The sequence below is a fragment of the Camelus ferus genome, chromosome 24 (genome assembly GCF_009834535.1).
Source record: "Camelus ferus isolate YT-003-E chromosome 24, BCGSAC_Cfer_1.0, whole genome shotgun sequence".
Lineage (NCBI taxonomy): Eukaryota > Metazoa > Chordata > Mammalia > Artiodactyla > Camelidae > Camelus > Camelus ferus.
In genome coordinates this window covers 2,330,705-2,355,811 of record NC_045719.1, presented here as the reverse complement: position 1 = coordinate 2,355,811, position 25,107 = coordinate 2,330,705, and the positions used below count along the sequence as shown (strand labels likewise).

Genomic DNA, 25,107 nt, shown 5'->3' with positions numbered 1-25,107 from the left:
TAGGTACAGACATGCAAATATATATCTTTTGTTGGAGTTTGTTTTAAATATAAATAAGATTACTATAATACTGTTCTGCAGTTGGTTCTTTTCATTAAGGGTACATCTCAATCATCTTTATCAACATATATAAAACTAGAGTGGAAAGCTTTTGAAATAAATATCAAGCTGTCTGCCAGCTTGTAAGATATACTTGGAGTTTAGGGTTCATCATTTTATCCATTACATAATTAATTTTCCATGTTTTGTTATGTTTATCTGGATTGCCATTATGGATAGCACTGTTATTTTGTGTGAACATTACTTTGGTATGGCGAACAAAATTTTGTATGAATTAATTCCTTTGAGTTGTGTGAGTTTAAAAATATGTCCTTTTTGCTTTTAAGAAGTTAAACTGCTAATTTTCTAAAGAAATAATTTGACTATGGAGATTATAATAAAAATCATGTATTCGTTCAACAAATATTACGTGAGTATCATTATGTACCAAGAAGTCTTCTGAACAGTCCTCACTGTTGTAAGAGTAAGTCCTTCTAAGTCTTCTCGCTCCTCTGGAGTGTGCATTATAGAAATACATAGATAAGAGATGGTTACTGACACAATGTACTTTAAAATCCAAAAGGTAAATTTTAAACTTTTCTTATTGAGAAAAGGATGATAATACTTTAGCACTCTAATTATGTCAGTTTGCAAGGAAATTATTATATGACACTAGAAAATTATTTTTCATAGACTTTTTTCTCTTAGAGCTGTTATTTCTTTTAAATAGTTTAAAATTTTCAGAATTAATTATAAGCTCTGTACATATGTCTTGAATCCTTGATTGACTAAGAAACCAGTTTTTTTGTTTGTTTGTTTGTTTTCCCAGTTCTGAAACGGGGAGGGAGAGCACTTAGGGCATCATCTGGTTAACTGTCTTGCTTTTGATAGAAAATTGGAACAAAAGTCAAATGATGGGAATCAAAAAATTTTTTTCTCTTTTAGCGGTCCATTTTTTTTATATTGAAGTACAGCTTATTTACAGTGTTGTGTTACTTCCAGGTATACAGTTGTACATAACTGAAGAATAAGAATATGTCTCTATTCTTTTTCAGACTCTTTTCCTGTAGATTATTACAGGATACTGAATATAGTTCCCTGTGCTGTACAGTGGGACCTTGCTGTTTATCTGTTTTGTGTCTGTATCAGCCCACTTTTTAAGGACCTTTTTCCAGACTGTCCTTATTTCTTACAGAGGTTAACCTTCTTTTCATACTAACATCATCTATGACCTTAAATTGCACCTAATATCACAATAGAACTCCAGTACGTTGAGTCGGCGGTGTAAACTCTAGCCTTCAGTGTGATTTCATCTAGGTCTTAAAATAATATAACATGCCCTGAAAAGTACCTTTTGTTCATAGTTTATCAAATTATTCATTGAGCAAACACTTACAGGGTATATACTTGATACTTTATTATTGTTTTAAACCAACTTTCTGCATTGACAGAATAAAACTTTTTTTCTTAATTGGCTCATGCAATATTTGATAATCCTAAAGGAAGATCTACTCCATGTAATTGGGGCAAATTATTAATTTATCATCCAAGTCAAGTTTCAGATTGTTAGGTTAAGAAGATATTCCCCCTGTTCCAGGAAGTTAGCACATTACTTGTAAAAACCTTTAAATGAATATATAAAATATTCGGACTGGAACTTCTGTTAACTTTCTTCTTTCTTATAGAGTCCACACCAAATCATCCATCACAGACAACACCAGCCCAAAAGAAAACTCCCAGTTCCTCATCTCGACAAAAAGATAAAGTTAATAAAAGAAATGAACGTGGTGAAACTCCTTTACACATGGCAGCTATTCGAGGAGATGTGAAACAAGTCAAAGAATTAATAAGTTTAGGGGCAAATGTGAATGTAAAAGATTTTGCAGGTAAGAGTAATAATTAAAGATTATTAGTCAGAACTAAAATTTTGAATTTCTCATCTAACTAGATTCTGGTTACAATTTAATCTACATTCCTCATTCCTAAAGGTATACTTGACTACAAATCTGTTTTTGGAGTGTGTATGTAAAACTGTGATCTCTGCTACAATTCCATGTCAGTAGTTACTCATATTTTTAAATATTAAACTTATATTTTAGTTGATATATTACCGTATAAATTTTTATCCAATGTAGGTTCTAGGTGAATTCAAGTTATATAATGTTTTCACAGTAGTTAGTTTATTTGTCTTCCAGGAACATGTATTAGCTTTTACATGAGGACTATAAGAGCGGCGATGCTTGTTTCACTTCGATTATTCAACTGTCATAGCAGTACATTCTCACCATAAGAGATCAGACAGTGGAAGTGTTCAGGGGACAATACCGAAGTTCCCTTTAGTCTGACGTACTACATACCCTACCCACCCATCCCCCAGTTTCTTTCTTTTCCACAGAACTGTTAACAGTTTGGAGGTTATCCTTTCCGTGCACTTCGATTATCACATATATTTTAAATGAATATTTATTTATATATAGACTTAAAAAAAAATCCCACATCACTCCTGTGTCTGTCAGCCCATAGTCTGCAGTCTGCCTTTTGTGCCTGGAGTCCTGCAGACATTTCCGTCAGTGCATAGGGGCGGTTCTGCTTCACTTACCGCGGCAGCTGTGGAGTGCTGGGCTGCACGGACCGCACGGGCATGCTCCGGGGGCGCTCCTGTGCAGATGTGTCTGTGCGCAGTTCCAGAAGGCTTTCAGGGCTTCAGCAGAACAGAAACTGTTACATTAAAAGCTGTGTGTATTTAAAAAATTTTGAAATAGAGGCAGAAGGCCCTCCAGGAAAACTTTCGTCAATTTACAGTCTCTGCAAGAATATATAAAAGAGCCTTTCCCTTACACCTTCACTAAAACTGAGTATTACCAGTTTAATGATTAAAAGTCTGACAGATGAAGAAAAGAACTTATGTTAATCTGGATCTTCTTAATCAGTAGTGACAGTGGATATTTCTTTTTCGTACAGAGTGTAAATTTCTGCGTGACCTGTGAATTGCTATACCCGGTCCCATGCCCATTTTTGTTACAGTTTGGTAGTATTATCAGTATGTAAGAGGGTAGATTGTAATTCTCTGTCAGATATGTAGAGATTTTCACTGTGGCAGTGTTTGAATTTGCATTACAGCATTGTTTATTATACGAAAGCTTTAATTTTTAATGTAATCATATCAGTTAATCTTTTCATTTGTGGGTTCTTTGGTCTTCTATTCAAGAAAGCCTTTTTTTGGCCTTTATATCATAAAACGATTCCTTGTTTTCTCTCATTTCCGAATTCTTTGTTTTATTTTTACATATGGCCCTATTAGAATACACCTGGAATTTATTTGTCTTATTTGGTGTGAATGGGAAAAGGGAGACATACAGGATCTTTTTCAAAATTGAGACTTAAAATGCACAGCATTATTTATTCTAGAGGAAAACTTTATTTTATCTACCCAGAAACTCCCCAAAAAATTACTTTCCCTTTTATCTAACAATTCCACTTTTAAGTTCTTACCTTAAATATTTAATCAGGGATATGCATGATGATTTAGTTGATGATTTAGTTGTAAGGATATTTGTTGCAGCATTGTTTCTTTCTTTCTTTTTTTTTAATCGAAGTGCGGTTGATTATAATGTGTCAGTTTCTGGTGTACAGTACAATGTCCCAGTCATTCACTTACATACATATAAGCGTTTTCATTTTTTTCATTATAGATTCTTACAAGATACTGAACATACTTCCCTATACTAAACAGCAGAAACTTTTTAAAATCTACTTTTATATATTGTGACTAGCATTTAATATTTAAAAATTAGAAATAACCTAAATGCCTAATAATAGGATCTTGTTTAAATAAATTATATTATACCCAATCAGTGAAATCCTATTTTGAAGAAATGTAATGACACGCGGAATTACTTTAATTGTAATAAGTAGAAGAAGCAAATTAATTTATAAAAGTAATTGAAATGATAAATTTATTTCAGTTAAAATAAGTATTAAGTTCGGAAGAGGTTTTGACTTAACAGATGAAAGCCTTCAGCTTATTTTGCCTCCTTTTCCGATTCCTTTTCCGTAGTTCAGATGATTATTACAAATTATATGAAGTTTGTATATATTGGATAACCTTAAATGTTTAATACTTTTGTCAAATAATTTAGCCCCAGTGGAAATAATATTGCGAGTGACCTTCTTGTAAAATTGATGGTGTTCTTAGTTCTTATTTCCAGGAGCTTGCTTGGTACTCCTTTTTCCTTCTGTATCGTGTGCATTTAGAATCAATATGTCACACATGGTTACGTATATAAAAAGCATATGTATTAAATTAGTAGAAGTGAACCATATGTTTAATTAATATTCTGACCTTAGGTTGGACACCACTGCATGAAGCTTGCAACGTTGGATATTATGATGTTGCTAAGATACTTATAGCAGCTGGAGCAGATGTTAACACACAAGGATTAGATGATGACACTCCACTTCACGATTCTGCTAGTAGTGGGCACAAAGATGTAAGTATGACGGAAATACCAGTGAACATTTTCAAAATGTAAATTTAACCTGGAATAATTTAATTCACTGCTTTGTCATCTGATCTTATATCATATTTCACTCGTTGCCTGATTAGCTTATCTGTATTTTATTTTCTCTATTTTTGCCTTTTAACTACTAATTCCTAACATAGATTTAGCATTATCTTCTTACAAAATCTACTTAATTTGATAATTGAGCCAACTTGTCAAATTTTTTTATTTCAAAGGCCATTCTACTGTCAGGTAGTTACTTGTAGCGGATAAATCAGATTTCACTTTTAATAAAAATTGTACATTGTCATGCTGCCTTTTCTTTTTAAGACTTACTAATACTTAATGATCCCTTTATACACAACATCTGTTTCCGAATTTTAGCTGACATGTATTTAATGTATTCAGATTTATGTGCAGAATAATAAAATGATTTAATCAAGCATGATTATATATGCTTATGAATTAATAGCATCTTTAAACATCATGTTTAACTTGTTTTGATGTAATATTATAAACCATGCTGGGTTTCAAATTCTGTTTGCATATTTCAGTCTCTGGCATGTTGATATCAAAGTCGAACCAGTCTTTGTTAGTGTAATGTTTGTGTAATGATGCTTGTGTCTTAAGTGTGTTTTTAATGCTTAAGTCCATTGCTGTCACTTCCTTGTGGCCAGAGCAGATCAACTTGGGGCGCTGTTAGCAGTGGTTCTAAAACAGGATTTTGTTTATCAAATAAATAGTTTTTCTCTTTTACTTAATTTTTACTTTGATCAAAAAATATATACAGAGTCTTAAAAAGTTGAAAAGCACTGTTCAGCTTATCAAGATAACTGCAGGCTCCCTCCCAGCCCTCCCCACTTCCTAGTACCTTTCACCGAAAGCAGCCATTGTAGGTGTTTCTTCTACTATTTACCTCTGTATTTCTAACAAGATGCAAAGCCATTTTGCTTTTTTAATTCTTAATCACTAGTTATTGACCTCCTGCGAAGGATTTTAATAAATACTGCTGCTCAAAGACTCATGGAGTATACTGTAATTGTATTTAGTTTTCTGTGCATCCATTTCATACTTCTTTACTCTCTCTGACATAACTCTAAAATTCCTGAGTAAGGTCAAACACAGTGGTCAGTTTATTATTTTTGACAGTACCCTCATGCACAGGATAGCTAGCTTGTGTCCTGCTCGAACTGGGACTGGCTGCTCTCTAGATCTGTAGCACAGGTGCTGTCCAGGGAGCTCTGCCGTTAACCCACGTGGCATTCTCACAGTCTCTCCATGGAGATTCCCAGTCTCCGGGTGCCCATCTGAACTCTGTGAGAGTATTAATGAAATGGTTTGTTCTACTTCCTGCTTGGTCATGGATTTTCCTAAGATCCTTCTAATTGCTCTGTTTTGATATATTTTTCGAGTTAGAGATCTTCTGCTAACCTCTGTCATTCATGATTGAATGAAGCTCTAAAAAGCCTGGTTGACAAGTTGTGTGATGTCTGGAGCTGATTGACTGGTGGGCTTCTCTGTACTGTGTCTGGAAGACAGGGTGGCTCTTTTGTCAGAAGCCTCGTAAGTGTCAGTATTTGTAGATCCTTCCCTTGGATGGACAGTTTCTCCAAAAGTAAACACTCTGCTTTCCTGTCTGGGTGGCATAGGAGTGTTTTCCAGCATCCTAGAAGCCTAGAAGAGTTTCTGTGTGACAGTGGTGAGGGGAGACTGTGAACTCATTCTGTCCCACAGAAACTTCTGCTTCGTCCTCCTGATCTGGGTAAAGTACCATAGAACTGTTCTCCACTGTGTTGCTGTCTAAACCTAGAAACTTACTCTTACAATGAGAATAAATCTCTGTTATTCAGGGATAGAGAGGGTGCATTCAGCTGGCTTTGAGGGCATAAGCAGAGAATCATACTCATTATAACTGTTACCTCCCTGCGCCTCTCAAAGGCTTCTGAGTTTGAACAGTTACACGACTGCTGTGTGCCATGGCTCTCAGGACTCCATCTCATGGCCAGCCATCATGTCGTCTAGCTCAGAAATCCTGTTTTAAAATTTTTAGAGTTTGTTTCTAGGACCACCGTCAGTAGCATCTACCATAGGCTGGGTACCTTGGGATTCCAAAACAGAAATCTGCAGGTGATTGCAGAGACTGGTGGAGCGGGGACGTGATCTGAGGAACAACACCCGTAGGTATGTGACAGCAGCAGGAGAGGACAGGGAGAAGCTGAGCTGCCGTGCCGCTGCAGCAGTGGCCTCGGCCCATCTCGCACGGGGTTCCTGCTCCTGGGGTGCCCTTCCACCATAGTCTGATTTGAGGTCGGGGGCTAGATCTTTGGGGCTCCATATGGACCAGTTATTGGATGCAAGCTGCTGACATTAACCCTTAATTGATGCTGTTTTGTTTGGCTGTGACTGTACCTGGTGAGGAACTTAGCTACACATTATTAGCCAGCAGTACTCCCAGCTCTTGGGAGAATAAGTTGGTCCAGAAGAGGAGAATCTGAACAATTCACAATATCCATTGTACACTTCCACTGGAAGCATCTGCACTGGACCGTTGCCTCGCCCTGTGGGTCCATTTGCAGGTGCCTGTCAGCTCCAGTCCGCCATGTAGGCTCGGCCCAGGAAACACACCATTTCCCACCACCAGTGAACACGCACATGTGCTTCCATGACCATCCTCCTTCCTTGCTTTGGTATCAGTACCAAACCCAGTTAACTTTTCACTCTCAGGTTTCTCCAGGCAAGAGTCAAACACTGGCCTTTGTGAGCCCCCAAATCCAGACACTCAGGTAACACTTTATTTTCATGGTGACCTCAAGCCCAAGTGTCCATTATTTGGCATAAGGTCAGGAAATCCCCTTTAAAAATTTCCTCGTACGTTATTTTCCTGTTGAGCGGACCAGCGGTGGTGGCAGGAGAAGAGAAGAGGTGGATTTGGACACCTTTCAGCACGGCTGGCAGTGCATGCAGCCTTTTTAAACCGAACAGAGTCTTCACTCACTTCCATCACATTTATCATCTCGTTACACTCTGAGTTCACGAGGTCAGCCGTTTCCGCAGCTTGAAACTTTGGCTGTGAATGGTGTTTTCTTTGAGAAATATTTGCACAGTCTGCGTGGAAGTGAACACAGCTCTTACTTTACATCTTCATTGCAAGTGAAGATGCACCTGCTTATTGATCTAAATACCTTTTGGAATTACTAAGATTTTTCATAGTAAGAAAGACCTAGTGGTGGAGCATCACATAAATTATTTTATTTACTGAGGTTCTTGTTCTTTTGGATTTTCAGGTAGTTGCATTTGTCTTACCTTCTTTCAGTCAATAAGCTTCAGCGAGTATCCCCCAAAGTTAAGTAACTTAACATGAAAAGTCAGCAGGTGACAATAATGGAAATTAGTTTCCACAGTAAGAAGAATCCTCAGTATTCACATGATAATACAGTGACAGAGTATGAAGCTAAATGCTATGAGTTAATTGCTCTTTGTGATAATTTATTTTGTGTTTGTGTGTTGTGAACTTTATTAATTTCTCACAGCAATATTTGTGTTTTCACTATGGGGTGAGAAGTGTGGTAAATGCCTTATGTGTATTAATTATTTTAATCATCACAGTAACTGAACAGCCTTCTTGTAACTCTTGTTGAAACCGTATGAGCCATTGCATTACAGTACCTCAGCCTCTCCCAGAGCACGGAGAAGCAGGGACACAGGAGGACCACTGGTCTGGGATACTCCCAAGTTCATAGACGACCATGAGTCCAAAGTAAGGGACTGGACAGGATAAATAGCAGTGTTTTTTTTATGACAAAGTGAGGCAGTGATTCATTAACTTGAAAGAGCTGTTATTCACTCTCTGGTGCATAGCTTAGGACATGCTTTGTAATGTCCTGCATGGGATTTTGATAGCATCTCATACCTTTTTGCTGGAAAAATCCCCTTTTTCCCTCTCATTAGCAGCAGACATTCTCTGCCTTATTTTCTTTCTTCCCTTTTTTTTTTTTTTGCATTTTATTTTTTTTTTTACTGAAGTACAGTTGATCTTATTTTATTTTTTTTTGACACAATAAAAATTTCAGTGTCACACTGACAGTCTTTCAAAAGGCATTTTACTTTAGTTGAGAAAAAAATGGGATTTGGAGTGAAAATAGATATTAATTCAATTCTGGACTAGCGAGATTGCCACCTGTGTGATCTCAAACAGGTTACTTTTTTTCCTCTGAACCTACAATTTTTTATCTTTAAATTACATAATAAATAAATAGTATCTATCAAAAGGGGATATTTTGAAGGAGGAAAAAAGACACTGTGCATGTAAACATACCTTGAAATTTAAAATGTTACAGAAATGTTGGAGGTAAAAGACTGAAAGGCTACTTTTGTATTGCTGTTTTTCATATATACTCAAATATTTTAGAAACTAAAATTTGAAAATTAAAAATGCCATTTTTCTCGTTAACATTTTTTCTATAAGGTATTTTTCATAATTCTCAAGCAAGTTCTAGTTTTGAAGGAAAATGTAGCCCATGATGTTACTTTTCCTAAACTGGTCCTTGCCGACTGTCAGACCAGTCTTCTCTGCTCCCTTGACAGCTCACACATACCTGGGTGACAGCACTTAACTACGTTATTTTCTTACTGATGTACTTGTGTGTTTCTTGCACTGTATTTTGAGCACCATGCATGCAAGCTTTTTGTACTGTTTTTGTGTTTGTGACGCTGGAACCACTTGTCATATAAGAAGCACATAAAAATTCTGTATGGATGTGTGTGTAGGTACATGGATGAATGGGTGAATACATACCTGACTAAGGCAGCAGAATGCCAAAACTTAACCCACAAGGCTTGACGTTTTCCCTTTCCACTGAATTTATCATAAACCGGTTTAATTCTGGCTGTGATACTTTAAATGCTGTACTTATTTCCCTTTTTTAAAGTATTACTGAGTTTGTCAGAGGTGAATAGTTTTCCTCTAAATGTTGTATTAAAAAATTTCCTGATTTCTAAATGTGATGTTAAAGAATTATGCCTTATGAGTAAGACGTGGTTCTGTGAACACAAGTTTCTAAATGTGCACACAGCTGCAGAATATTTCCAGAAGCTGACCTTTGAGCTCGTGTACTTACAGGGACTCAAACACTATTTCCAGTCTCTTTCCAGAGGGAGACTGGCATGCTATTTTCAAGGGAACTTTGCTTTTCCTCCTACCAGCATGCCCAGGATAGTAGGAGTCACAATTCAAAGCTGTTGAGGGCTGTTTTCTCCTTGTTCTTTTACTTGTCCCCAGGGAGGAGGAGAGAGATGAGAGCCACTAAAACCTCTCATTTGTATATGTCTGTACCACAGGTTATGAGTCTCTACCAAAGGCTTGGATTTCTCTCACTCAGTTATACTCAGGACAGCTTCAGTCATCCATAAGACGTTTCTAAGGTGGGAGAAGCAGTAGCCTGTTAAAAATTTTTTAGAATAAGAGAAAATTAACATAGCTTACTAAGAACCTAATCTCTGGCCTGCCTTTAACAAGTGTATAGTAACTTCTAATACACATTTTTATAATAGCCTTATTCCTAGTCTATTTTAGATACTACCTATCTTCATTCTTGTCTCATCATTTTTACTTACTTCTCATTTGCTGCCTGCTGTATTTTAAGTAACTTTAAGTTACTTTACATTCTTTCCAGAATAAATGATTTTTTTTGCACATGAGGATGGTCTGTGAAGCGTTGATTATTTCTGTTAGGATTTTTGTAGCATGCTTGGAAGAACCAGTTGTCTCTGACTCATCACAGGTGTATAATAAATACTTGTTGATTATTTGCTGCTGGGTATAGAATGCTTTCCTCACTACCAAGATCCTTTGTTCTGTGTTCTCATTGTAGGACTCTAGCCTAAGGAAATAAGCCTACAAATGAAAAAATTTTCAACTTCTAAAGATGTTCACTACAGCATTATTTATAATTAAGTGTTTTCAGTAACCTTATCAAACCCCTAAAATGATAGTAAGGGGAGATTTTAAAGGACATAGACCCACAAGGACAAAGAACAGGGGAAATAAGAAAACCAGTATTTGGGGAGATAGAAATTTGAGGAAAGAGTGGTTACTGACATGGAATAGGGTTTGGCAAACTTTCTGTCAAGGGCCAGATAGTAAGTACTTTGGGCTTTACAGGCCACATGCCACTTCCATCGCCCCTCTTCCATCTTCTCTCTCCTTCCTCTCTCTTCAGTGCTTCTCCTTTATCCATTTTTTAAAAAGTATATTATAAGAATATAGAAACTACTCTTAGCAGGCCAGATTTGGCCTACATACCAAATTTGCCATCTCCTAATTTAGAAAATGCAAGAATATTGAAACCAAAGCCATTTCAACACAGAAACCCAGAAAAACTAGAGCCCAGCAGTTGGTGGCCAGGTACATCTGGAAGTGCCTGTTCAGTAAGACTGAAAACAAGACAATTAGATCAAACTGTTTTTGACCTTCCTGTTCCCTTCCTAACCCTTCATAGGTAGATGCTACACCTCTCCCATCCTGGCAGATGATTGAAGATTTATTTCCTGACAAGTATAAACCATATGTTGTGGACTGACTTTCCACAAGGGTAGTTGGGAGTAAGGATTAAGTTGTAAGTTAATTAAGTAGAACATACTGAATGTTAAGACCCCCGTCTCCTTTCAGCAACCAGAATGCTGACTGTAAGGCTTATCGTTCTAGGCGTGAGTTGAAAGGTTTCCCCACAGGAAGCTGAACTAGCCAAGAGGGGTTCTGATGAAGTGGCCCAGCCATACCACACTAGCACAAAGTCCATCTGTCAGCAAGTCCTACCAATACCTAAAAAACTTGCAGTAAGTCTTTTAGTGCCTTATTCTTAAATGTGGACAGCCAATGATAATCTGACCCTTGAGAAAAGTCTCTAGTATAGAAGGCACATATCAAAACAAGCAAACAGAAAAGTAGGAATCTGGAGGACACAGTAGTGCCAAGAGAAACGTAAAAAACCCAACTCATTACCTTCCCCAAAGAGATATGAGACTTTGTTGTAGCCATGAAACAAGAACTGGAGGCACTAAGCAAGGAAGAGTTAACAAATTTAAAACCAAAAACAAAAGAGGCTCTTGAATATTAATAATACGGTAGCAGAAATGAAAAAATGGAGTATTAAGGGGTAAAGAGAAAATTGAGGAAATCTCCTAGAAATTAGGAGACAAGAAGACATAGATGGAGGAGGAGAAATGTGAAAGAAGGAAGATTAATTCTGAAGATTCAGTGTCTTAACAAGGGTTCTTAGAAGATGTAACAGTGAGAACATAGGATATACCAAACAAATAAAACCAGAAATTTCCCCAGAACCAAAGGAACACGGGTCTTCAGATTGAAAGGGCAGTGGACTGCTCAGTACAATGAATGTTAAAAGATCAAGACCAAAATTCATTATCCTGGAGTTTCGGAACAATAGGAGCAAAGAATGTCCTCAAACTTATAGAGAGAAAAGGCAAGTCACATGTAAAGGCAGAAAGTGAGAATGGCATCAGAATTATCAGGAACAACACTAGAAACTAGAAGATAATGGTGAGGCCTTCAAAATTGTGGGGGAAATTATTCTATATCCAGTGTAAGGATTAAGTGAGAATAGGATAAAGGTATTTTCTGACATGTAAAACTCTAAGAATATTTACTCTTTCTTAAGAATCTCCTGGGGTTGGTATTTCAAGAAAATGAGGGGAGTAAACCAAGAAAAAAGATAGCAGCTAAAGAATTCGACACAGAACTGAAGGAAGGGTATTTCTGGGACTGTAGGATGAAGAGAGATGGCAGGAAGACAACGGGATACAGATCCAGAGATCTGCCAGTCCTTTCGGGGCAAGTTAGGAGGCCTGGAGAAGGGAATCTAACCAGAAAAATGGTTGCATATTGAATGGACGAGATCTGTGCTTGTAACAGCATGGGGGATAAACTGAAGATGAGTGTCTAGAAAACTGAGCAAATGAAAAACCAAGATAATTAACTTTGGGGGGTAAAATAAAGTTGTGTAGGAATGGAAATTTAGTCATACTGTACTACTTGGCTCAACACTCATATTAATCATAGTACACACAAAAAATATATTGGAAAGTTGTGGCGGTGGGGTGTCTGTGTCTGGGAAGAGAGGAATGAGAGTTGGTAAAAGCGCTGAATCCCCGTTTTCCATTGCAACACAGTAGACAATGCCTAAAACTGAAAACTACCGATGCAGCAAGCTGAGTACATGACTGAAGTATCCGGAGATACGTATAGGCACAGTTCTTCACCAGCAGCCTTCAAAAGCTGGTTGATCTTTTAAAATCATAAGCATGTGTAATTTGATAAAAAATAAGTAAACAGAAGGGGAATTAAATATTAACAGTTGGGATCACGAGTAATTTGTTTTCTTTATTCTTTGCAAATTTTATGTATTGATAGTTTATTCTTTCATAGTCTGGACAATTTTTTTCATTTTTTAATTTGCTGTGTATCTTTATTGTTCTTAATACTTTTCATTTGTTAGAAGTTCCTAATTTACAACATCTTGTTTAATATTGTTTCTTTAAAAAGATACAATGTATTTCCTTAGTACCAGGAAGCACCATAGTTGTGTGTTGAGAATAGAAAGGCAAAAAAAGACTTGATGTCATACGAAGTTTATGGTTTAGGATAGGGGAGAAATGTGTTAATAAATTACAGTATAGATTTACCTACCAGAGAAGACACTAATGCCATGGAAGTGGAAACTCAAAACAAGAAGAGATGATAAGGAAACAGGATTAGAGTATGAGACATGGAATCGTGCGCAGAGCCCAGGGAAATGAGCTATTGCTTAGGTATTCACAGATCTTAGAAGACTCATTTCATTGGCCTTATGGTGGCATCATTGTAGGTAGAAGAGTGAAGGGCCAGTTTATCAAGTCATGGCTCAAGGGTAACATCTTTTCAGGAGCTTGACTGTAGAGGAAAGAGATTTAGCTGGAAGAGGGGAATGTAGGTTTGAACAATTTCTGTTTTTTAATCTTGTGTTTTATTTCTTTATTGCCATTATTGTTTTAAAGTGAAAGAGACGTGAACTGGAAAGATTGGTTTCTAAAAAGGAGCCAATCAAAAAAGGTTAGAAATATAGAAAGGAAGAGGAATAAGAAGCAATGAACAAAAGAAGTGATGACTAATTAGGCAGATCTTAGTTTTGTGGAGTTCAAAACTTACATAATTGGGGATGGGGTTTCTTTAAGAAATGAATAAAAAAAATTAGATTTAGGGCCATGTAAGGGAACCATAAAAATGAGGGGCCTTGACGTTTAAGCTTCATTAGTTTTTCCTAAACGCATGTCAGTTAATGATAGTTCAAGTTCCTGGGAGATGCGGAAAAGAAGATGATTAAGAGTGTTGGTAGTGATAGGAGCCTTCAACAGAGGGGAGATACTTCTGAGACTTGCTCTAGCCTCTACCTTCCGAGAGGCAGGGATCCTGTCATTCTTGGTCATATATTTATCTGCAGAACTTGGAGCAGTGATTGTTAACAGATACTCAGTAAACATTTGTCAAATGTGTGATGAAAGAGGAAGAAAAATGATGAGACTCAGTGCTAAAGTAAATTTCAGCTTAAATTTTAAGGGGCACACTTCTTTGTAGTAGATACGATCATCAGAAGAGGGTTGGCAGTCAAAATGGAACTTGAGAGTAATCACAATTTAGAGGAGACACTGAGGAATGGAGGCGGAGTCGATGAGGAGGAAGGATATTACGAGTGTCATCAAGAGAATGGTTGGAATGATGCTGTCTGCAGAAGGACTAAATCTCCTTCCGTTTACTCTTGCAGATCGTGAAACTCTTACTTCGTCATGGTGGAAATCCATTTCAAGCTAACAAGCATGGGGAGCGTCCAGTGGATGTAGCAGAAACAGAGGAGTTGGAATTGCTGCTAAGAAGAGAGGTGCCTTTATCTGATGGTGATGAGAGTTACACAGGTTTGTTGCAGATCATCTCCACTCACCTGTTTTTTTGACATGATATTTAGTAAGGTACTTGTACTTTATAATAACCAAAATGTTTGAGTATGTTACACAGTGCTATCTAGCTATTAAGAGTGGTAAATTTGTTAACCTAAATTTAGGCATTTGCCACAAGTCCTCTGTGTAAATGTACTTTCCCCGTTAGTAGCTACCAACACTAGCTATACCACCTCTGACATCTTTTAATTCTTTTATAAACTAGAGAGCTAGTAACCAAAACCTTCCTGTCTTCCTGGCATTAATGAGCCATCTTTGCATTTTTATTTTTGTGATTTAGGTGGCTGAACTGTGGTTACTGTTGCAAAATAGGTGCGTAATTTTACAAATACGGTTTTAAAAAGGAAAGGTCCAAAAGAATATTTCAGAAAACTTTTGGCATAATCCCAAAGAGTTTTTTTTAAAAGCATAAATCATTAAAAATAAAAGAGAAAATTTTTCCTGTATTGAAGAAAGGTCTTTAGTGTACAGACTGGAAGGGTTCATCATGTTTCAGGGAAAAATCAATGGAAAAGAATTTAGAAAGTCTCATGTCCTCACAAAATCTTAAACAATTCCTATAAACAGTTACATGATACTGCTATTGTATTGTTATATGTAAGGAAATAGAAATCAAACCACACGCATTTAATCCGTCATTGCCAGAAGGCAGTAGAACAACATCTGTACTTTTAAAAGAGAGAGATCCGTCGTTTACTCTCTTTCCTGTTGAGGCGTTATGACATAATATGAAACTTGTACTAGTTTCACGTGTACAACATAGTAATTTGGTATTTATATACACTGCAAAATGGTCACTACATGAAGTCTAGTTGATAACTGTCACCATACATAGTTACAAAGTTTTTTTTCTTTCCTTGTGTTGAGGACTTATGATCTATTCTCTTAGCAACTTTTAAATATGTGATATAGTATTAATTACAATCGCCATTTACAGCACATCGTCCTGACTGACTGACTTTACACCTGCAAGTTTGTACCTTGTGACCCCCGTCACCTATTTCACCCAGCCCTCATCTCTAATGACCGCCAAACTGTTGTCTCTGTCAATGAGCTTGGTTTTTGTTTTGTTTGCTTTTTAGACTACACATATAAGAGAGATCATATGGTATTTGTCTTTACCTGTCTTATTTAACTCAGCATAATGTCCTCAAGGTCCGTACATGTCCCAAATGGCAAGATTTTTTTCTTTTTTATGGCTGAATAATATTCCATTGTGTATGTAACACATCTTCTTTATCCTTTAATCCATGGGTGGACTTAGGTTGTTTCCGTATCTTGGCTTTTGTATGTGAGACTCAGTGAACAAGGGACTGCATATATCTTCAAATTAGTGTTCTCATTTTCCTTGGACGAATAAACAGAGGTAGAGTTGCTGTATCACTTTTTTTAATTTTTTAAGGACCGTCCATACTGTTTTTTATAGTGATTGCGCCAATTTACATTCCCACCAACAATGCACAAGAGTTCCTTTTTCTCTACATCCTCAAGCAAACACTTGTAATTTCTTGTCTATTTTGATAATAGTCATTCTGACAGGTATGAGGTGATACCTCATTGTGGTTTTGATTTGCATTTCCCTGATGATTAATGATGTTGAACATCTTTTCATATGTCTTCTTTGGAAAAATGTTTTTTCAGATCCTCTGTCCATTTTTAAAGTTGGATTTTTTATTTGTTTGCTGTTGACTTGTATGAGTCTTCTTTTAAAATATATTTTGGATATTAACCCTTTATCAGATACATGATTTGCAAAGATTTTCTCCTATTCAGTAGATTGCCTTTTTATTTTGTTGATGATTTTCCTTGCTGTGCAGAAGTTAAAATCCCAGTATTTTATTATGAAAATGTTCAAACATATAGCAAAGTTCAAAGAATTATACAGTGAACACCCTGTATCCACAATGTTTTGTGATTGTTAACTATTTGCTGTATTTCCTTTATTATGTTATCACTTACCTACCACCTACCCATCAGTCCATCTTATTTTTTGATGTTTCAGAATAAGTTGCACACACCTCTAAATAAGTCAGGTCAGCTTGCATTTCATTATGACTGGAGTTCAAATTTGTATATAGTTTTTTAGGTAATATTTGTATTTGTGAAACTAGTAATTATTTAATAATACTTTCAGTGAGTTTTGAGAAATGCATAGACCTGTGTAATCCAGCCTTATCAAGATATAGAATATCTCCGTTACTCCAGAAAGTTCCTTATACCCCTTCCTAGTCCATTCCCACCCCTACCTGATGACTTACACCCTCCACGGTAAAGATGATTAGGCAGGAATCACTAACGACTGATAGATCTAGGGGGAGTTTTTTGATAAGATCAGGTATTTACGTGGGCTTTTCATATTGCAAAAGAGGAGAGGGGAAAAAAACAATGATTCTATAGTGCAGAAATCCAGCAGCACCTGAACTGAGTGACTGTAACTAATATCATCCAGGGAGGGACAAACGCATGTCCTGTGACTCTAGATGTGCTGCCTTGAGAAGGATAAACATCCCTTGTAGCATTCTGGCTGAGGATGCATAACCATGAGGAATGTGCTGTTTCTTTTTAAAAGCCAACGTCATTGGAGATTAAGAAGTGTCAGTGTTATGAAAACCAGTACAGGCAATAGGAATGTCCCACGCTGTCCAAAGAGAAAACAGGGCAATGCCTGTTCCTGTCTGGGCCCCTGTCCTGGGGAGGGAGCATGGCTGTAAGGGACGTTATTCGACCATTTAACAAGGAGTACGGTAGTAGATTGGCATTGTACCAGCTTACATTTATGAAGTTGACGACTGTACTGTGGGGACAAGAGAACATCCTTAGGTCTCAGGAAGTACTTACTCCCTACGTATCCCTGAAGTGTGTCGGGATAGTGAGCCATGGTGTCTGTAATACCCTCATATAGTTCAGGGAAAAAAATGTGTCTGCACATGTGTGTGTAGAAAGAGAAAGTAAATTGTAAAGCAAGAGAGTAAAACATTAACAGTAGACAGATCTGGGTAAAGGATATTTAGTGTTTAGTGTTTATTTTTCTAACTTTTTGTGAGTTTGAAATTATTGCCAGGTAAAATTAAAATACATACAAATACATAAAAATTTTTTGTTTGTCCACTGAAAAGATCTGAAAGAGTGAGTCGTACAGTAGCAGTAATCATTCCTAGTACCCAGATTATAATCCTGAAGTATTTTCTCCTAAAGGAAAACCAGAGCTTCTTGGGAAAAATGGATGATGCTAAGTCTGGGGCAGGAAATCTGTAAGATGAACTCAGAACATCTTGTCATTGCAGATTTCAGGTCTTGTCAGAAGGCCGTAGGAGGCAACTTGGAACCCTTCTCCACTGGCCAAAGATAGATAGTTTGAGCTTCAATAAGGTGTTAACTGCAAAGATTTGAAACTCAGAAAATGTTTAAATCCATAAGTAATGATAAATTTTTAATATAAATTTTTAAATTAATTCATTATCATCAGAGAAACACTGTTATCTCAAAATTAGGCAAAAAGGAGGGAAAAATCAGTCATGTATCTTGCCGCTCCTATATGAACTCTATCACTGTGGGCGAGGAGAAGTGTTTTTTAGAAAATCCAGAAAATAATGAAAAGGTTGGCCATTTTGCAAACCCCAGTTAGTTAATATATCAGAGCACTGAGAATCAGCAGGTAGAGCTGGACACAATCATGTGATGGTGTTTCTGTACACAGAAATACATAAGACTCAACAGATCTTCTCTTGCTTCCGTGCTGTTTATTTAATCCCCGTGCCCTTCCTTCACAGCTAAGCTTCTTAGAGTGTATTGCGGTGCACTTAGAGAACCTTTCATCCAGTCCGTGTTTACCGACATCACACTTGACCTTCTAACAGCCAGATCCTTCTGCTGTCTCTTCAGTCTCTCTCTAGGATTTGACAGTGTTGACTGTGTTCTTCCTTAAAATTGTCCTGTCTAGATTTCAGAGCTATAATTCTGGCTTTTATCCAGCTTCTCAGACTGTTCCTTCTCAGTTTCCTTCTAGAACCTCTCTTTCTTCCTCATTCTCTTTGCATACACCCGTGTGCTGATTTTTCCAAAGCTTTTACTTTCTGGACCCTCTTCTCATACCACATAATCTCCCAAATAAAGTTCATCCAGTCTTACTGTTTTAACTACCATCTGTATGGTGACATCTTTTACATCTCTCTTTAATTCCATACCTTTCACTTATGCTTCATGCATATATATTTAGCTGCCCTCTGGATACTACTGCCACTTAGAATTCCCACAGAAATCAGTGTGCCTGAATGCAACTTCTTTTTTCCCATTTACACTCTTCTTGTTTTTCCTATCTCGACTTCATGACAGCATCACTCAGCTCTGCGTGTATCGTGAGCTTGGTAGTCATCCTAAATCCCTCTTCCTTCTTTTCCTTCAGCTCAGTTATTCAACAGCTATTTTTGTGCACACATCGTGTGTTAGGCATTGTTTAAGCACTGAGGATATAGCTGATTAAGAAAATGGAGATACTAACATAATTATCCCTGTCACTTCCTATTTTCAAAATATTTGTAAATCCATCTACCAGTTACAAGCTGAAAGTCATTTGAACGTCTCTGTGCTGGGTGAAATCAGGATTATGATAGCGGAATTCCTGTTGGCTTCTGTAGAAAGTAAGAAAATAAGATTTGAAAAGTAGAAAACTTCTATATAGCATGTTAATTCTTCCATGTATTATGGCTATGAACTCTAATCCTGGTCTCGTCAGAAAACAGTGGCTGTGAAAAGCAGCTTTGGTTTAAAAGCTTTCTGTTAGGAAGAAGTGCTGCAGCAAGCTTCCCTGTGAAGAATTTAGGTGTCTTATTTGAACTTCAGTGTTTCATTAGAGTGAAACATGTCTTCTAGGAGCTTTTTTGATTTTCACTGATATTGATTGTTTAATGTGTTCATCAGCTATGTGTTGATTTTTCAGCATATTCATTTCCACATGGTGAATGTGCCTGAATTATTGTTTGATCAAAGTCCCTCAAGGAATGATGCAAAATCATCAGTAAAAATCGTCCGTATCATACAGAGATTTTGGAGTTACTGAAAAAGACTGATGAAAATACCCAAACATTTTGCTTAATTTACATGAGGTCCTTGTTACACTAAACTTCACCTAATCTAAATTCAGAATGTGTTAATACTCAATCGAGTATTAATTTTACTGCCCATAAGATGTTTGTACAGATAAAGCCAAATGATAGGATTGTTACTCATCTTGTATGTTGTGTCATCCATGTGACAGATACACTTTAAGTGTTAACAGAGTTAGAGAATGTAACTATGGATTTCAGTACTTCATAAATTTGGAGTAGATTAGAAAGGTGTTAATTATTTATGTACCATTTTAAAATATGGTTTATTCCATTAGGCATTGTGCCTTATAAGAGGGCTACTGAGAGCAGCCATTCTGCAGACTGTTACTGGCTCTCACAATAAGGAGCTTGTGCCAGAATGTACACCAGTGCACTGCTTCCGTCATCAAAAAGGGAAAATGCTGTGAGAAAAACGTCAGCTTATCTTACAGTGTGCTGGTGGCATAACTGATTTCCATTTCTGGTACAAGCCTCCTGTTTCATCAAGGGTTAGTAGTAAACAGTTTACAGACTGGCCTAAGTTCATGGACCACACTGAGTAGCAGTTTTATGTCCTGCATATATCAGACATGAGGATATTGTTGCAGGAATAATGTCCTGTTCAGTATAGCATTTGTATACAAATGTGTGGCCCTTTTAAATTTGCATAGTTCTTCTAGTCTTTTTCACCTCTAACTTCTACCCTTATCCCGCAGTCTTATTCCACATTAGCCTCTTCACAGAAATTCTATCTAACAAGAGCATTTGCTGCAAATAATTGCTTCTTGCCTACCCTGCTGGAAACTCAGTCATATTTGGAGAGCCAGATAATGCTCAGAAAACATGATTATGGTAACGGAGAAGTGGGTGACTCTGTGTCACATAGTGCCCCCCCCCAGTGCTTTCTGACACTCATTAATTACCAAAGTAGATAATCTGCTACAAGTTTGTAGACCCTGGTTTTATTACTTAAGCAGAGTGTCCAGTAGACAAAGTTGAAAATGACAGTCATTGTTAAAAGAACTTTTCACCTTGTTGTTACCTTTCTTTGACTGCCAGCAGTCTGGCCATGTTTATTAAACAGCTGCTATAAACTTTCCTCACTTGTATACTTCAGCTTAAGCAAGGGCATTCTCCATCATAATAAACAGACCAGCTACCTTTAGAGTCTACTGTAAAGCAGATTAGGAGCTTTCAAAAAGTTACCCTCTGGTGTGTGCTGAGTGTATTTTTGTGTCATAAAATACACAAAATGACCAGTATTTTGAAGTTTTATTTTCTTAATGTTAAAATAGTAAATTGTAACTATTCTAAATATATTCTCATATTTGTTAAACTCATTTCCTCGGATTATATTTCAGGAGCTATGAAAATACTACCGTTGACACATGCATATATGAAATTATAACAATGAATGAATCAAGAGATCCAAAAAACAGTTATTTAAGTCCAAATACACCAGAAATTTTTATTAAATGAATTATGTGATGCTAACAGTTGAATTGTAAGTAGGAAGCAGCATCACCTTAGGAAGCTTTAGAGCAAGCCTTTTAACCTCAGAAGCATAGACTGCAGGTAGACGGTACATAGGGCTTTTTTAAAGTGTCAAAATATTTATCAACATGTTTGATCATTAGGAATTTAGATTTGATAAAATATTTTATACAGGGCAAAGGAGTTTGCATATTAGTATACCTAAAATAAAGATGGTTTCTCCATTTAACACATAAAGAGTATTTTATTTTCTTGCTTTCCAAATGGCATTTTAAATTCACTTCTAGCATATACATTCGATAACAGCTTAGGCCTCGCATGGAAAATTGTGATTCATTTATAAGCGAAGAGCCTTGGCCAGGGCTGGCAGCAGCTTCTGTGGCTGAAGCTGTTTCTGAAGCTGTTGAGCAGCAGCAAGCACTGTGTTTGGTGTTCAGCGCCCTTTGTTTGTCACGTGTCCCTGGGGTATAGGTGCTTAGAAGGAATGAAAGGCACCTGGGTGTCCACAGTGTGCAGGGAGCTGAGCACACAGCATGATAGGCAATAAATAGGCAAAAAATGGAGAAGTTCTTTTACTTAATGACCAGTTAAAAATAGTTTCATCATAGTGTTTTGCATACTTGGCCTTTTCTCCTGTGTTTTTTAACATACGTATATGGGACACTTCACACACACAGTTCTGTTACTAAGTTTTCAAACTTTTTTCTAAATATCATCAGCTACTTCTACCTGAATCTTAAACAAAACCTCTACAATTTTTCTATTTAAAAATCAATACTTCTAAATCAATACAGATTTTATTTTGTGTTTTATTTGGATTAATTATTATCAGCCTAATTCTAAAGTTTAAGAATTTTTAATTGCATATTAAATGCTTTTTTTAAGAAAAATATATATGCAAATTTTGTTAAGTGGAGAAAAGGAAAGAAATTTTGAATACTTAAATTACCATATACTGTGTATGTTCAGTCTTTAGCAGTGTCTATAAAAATTACATAATTCTGTATCTTTTCCTTGCTTATATATCAGAAAAATAAATGGGAAATTGTGACTGTAGCTGAGATGTTCTATGGATATCTGCAAATGAATATGTCTTTCAATTTTTACACTACAAAAAAATAATAGTCTGCTAAATATCTTTGAAGTTCATGCAAATACAGTAGCCAAGAAATTTTAAATGTATTTGCCCCAAATATGTAAAACTGTTTATTGCAAATAGAAACACTAATAGATTTTTTGTTAAAAATATGTTAGCTTGATGGTTTTCCTTAAAAATTGAATTTCTACTAGTTCCTATTCTAACAACTTAAAGTGAGTCTGTCACGAGATACTGATGATATTTAAGAGTAAAATTCTATAAAGGGTACATTTGGGCAGAACCCTGAAAAAAGATCTTTGACTTTAAAATATTATATATGCATTTATTTAAATGAGTTCAGCCTTAGCTATGTCATCCTGTCCACAAAAAAATATTTTACCTAATCATGGCTTAAAGGACCTTCATGTAAATATATATAGAGAGAGAGAGGGAGTGAGAAAGAGAGAGAGAGAGAGATGTAACAGCTGAGACTGGGTGATTTTTATCAGTTTCCTTTAGTGACCTCAAAATTTTTGTAGTGATACCAGTCATTTTCAGAGAGTAATATCTTGATTAACTTATACTTGATAGAATCTTTTTCTGTGTTACTGACATTCTGGTGGAAAGGCAATGTATAACTAATTGACGGAGTATGAGAAGTGGTGTGGCCCTTGATTTTACTTCTTATATAAATTTTGCTTTTAGACTTTGTGTTTTCAAGTATTGATTATATCCTTTTCCCTCCCCAGCTCACCACTAAATTCTTCACTGTAACTCCCCCGTCAGTATCTGTTACTTTAGAAACACACCGAACATGTGTTCTCATGTGGCACACTTACTTCCAAGGGAATGGACGACTGCTTTTCTCCTATGTAGTAGAACTAAGACACCTGACCTTTACTTAGGAAATCTGAGGTTTAGAAATGGAGATTTAGAAGAGATTGTATAAAATCACCTGATATTTCTCAGTCAGTTTAGGGATATGGAAGCTGTAAAGATTTGTTTCCTAAAATTCAGGGTCTTTTTCTACTGTTACTTCTTTCACTGGGTAACGTAAATAAGTTATATCTGTATCATTAATTGTTAGGCATATTAGTTGTGGTTAGTGAACTATTGCAGAGCAAAGGAGCAACTCAAATAGACAAAAGGGAAGCCTGCATCAGTTGTGAAATACCCGTCCCAGTGAAGCCCCAGAGACTCTGAAACTCAGGAGTCGGCTTGTTGAGGGAACGGTCTCAGCAAAAGACTGATCAGAGAGAACCAGGATCACTCCCGCAGGGGAAGCCTGCGGTAGGGGTCTTCCACAGAATCGCTGAAGGAACAGGGTTTTCCCTTTATCGGTTTGAAAAGAAGTCCGGAGATTTGAGGAAAATCGACAGAATGAAAGACAAGAGGGCCAAAACGAACAAAGAAGATAGTTGATCTGGAGAATGTATATTACATGGGAAGCAGAAGGGTAAGTTCTTAGTGTATTTGGAGGAAGGTGGGGGCAGGCAGTCGGTCCACTAACCATAACAAAGGCCACCGTGGAAAAAGTTGACAAGGAAAAGACAAGATGTTTATCGTTACTGGAAGTAAATATTCCATATAGGACTAAGGAATAGTCTGGACGTGGCTGAAGATCTAATTTGAGATCTAAAAGAAGGACAACATACAAAACTCTTTTTCTAAATGGTGGAAATAGAAAAAGAATGATAAAAAGACAGACAAAAAGCCATATCCAGGATATACGATTCTCATCTTACAAAAAAGAGCAAACGTCAGGAAGAAAATAATTATTTAATTCAAGAAAGTATCCCTTAACTGAAAAAAAAATTTATATTTATAGATCAAAGGGGAATGTAAAACAAAACAAACAAGGAAAGGGAAAATACACATCTGGACACCTCACAACTTCAAGGGTGAAGGTTTTTTTTAATCTTACGAGCTCCCCGAATCAGAGACTGAATCTGATTCCCGTTCTTAAAGGTGTGTCAGAAGACAGGTGCGGCTACACTTAGGATGCCCGTGACGTCCTGCGAACATCGTTCTGTCCCCAGCACTCCATTCCCAGCTGACCACCAGTCACGTGCAAGGGCTCACGAAAAACAGCACTGCATGTAATTTCTGTTCTCTTCCTGAAAAAATTATTTGAATATGTTATTTTCATTAACATAAAATACAAGTCTAAAAGGAAAATGTGAAGACTCAAAATTTTGATGAGAAATCCCCAGTGACGATAGTGAGCAGTTGGCATATTTTAGAGCAAAATGTCACAGCTTTGTGAAGAGTATTATCAAGAAAAGAGTGGATGACAACACATTGTGTGAATGAGATACCGAGAATTCACTGTGTCATGCTGTCAGTGATATGAAGGCGTGTTGTCTGATCTGATGAACAAGAAAAAAGGCAAAAACTCCAGGAAAAATAAACTATATGTACAAGCCACAGGCTAGAATGGAAAGCAAATACAATTTGACGTGATTTGGGGCTGCTCGTGGAGTGTGAGTGTGCTTTCTGAAATGACGATAATAGGTCTGCCTTGGTCTGGTAATTTAGAAGAGCCAAGAGGACAGACTTGAGGTTCAGGAATTCTGTTCACTTTACTATTTCTAAATAAAATCAAATATAATACTTTAAGTTGTGAAGAAGGATTCCCTTGGGTAGTGGGCTCATATTATGGGTGGCTTTTCTTTACTCATCTCTGTTTTCCTGGTTTCCTAACATAAACTGTTCTTTACTTTTATAATAAAAGAATAATAAATGCTAATTGAAAATAAATGAAACTAAAAGAGTCTTAATGAATAAAGATCACTAAAGTTTAGCTTAGGACTTTTTTATGCATTCACTTATCTCTGAATAAAAATTGCATGTATAAACAAAAACACCATTTCAATTTTTTTTTGAAGTATTCCTAGCGTAAAAA

General features: G+C 36.6%; 1 protein-coding gene across 6 annotated transcripts in view; it reads left to right on the top strand.

The window, feature by feature from the left end:
- Window positions 1-25,107, top strand: part of ANKRD12 (ankyrin repeat domain 12) — a 107,547-nt gene that overhangs the window by 51,702 nt on the left and 30,738 nt on the right. For all 6 annotated transcript variants that reach the window (XM_032467455.1, XM_032467453.1, XM_032467450.1 and 3 more), the window contains 3 exons: window positions 1,725-1,925; window positions 4,387-4,529; window positions 14,357-14,504. In XM_032467455.1, coding sequence (XP_032323346.1) covers window positions 1,725-1,925; window positions 4,387-4,529; window positions 14,357-14,504 — 492 coding nt within the window. The remainder of the gene's footprint in view (window positions 1-1,724; window positions 1,926-4,386; window positions 4,530-14,356; window positions 14,505-25,107) is intronic.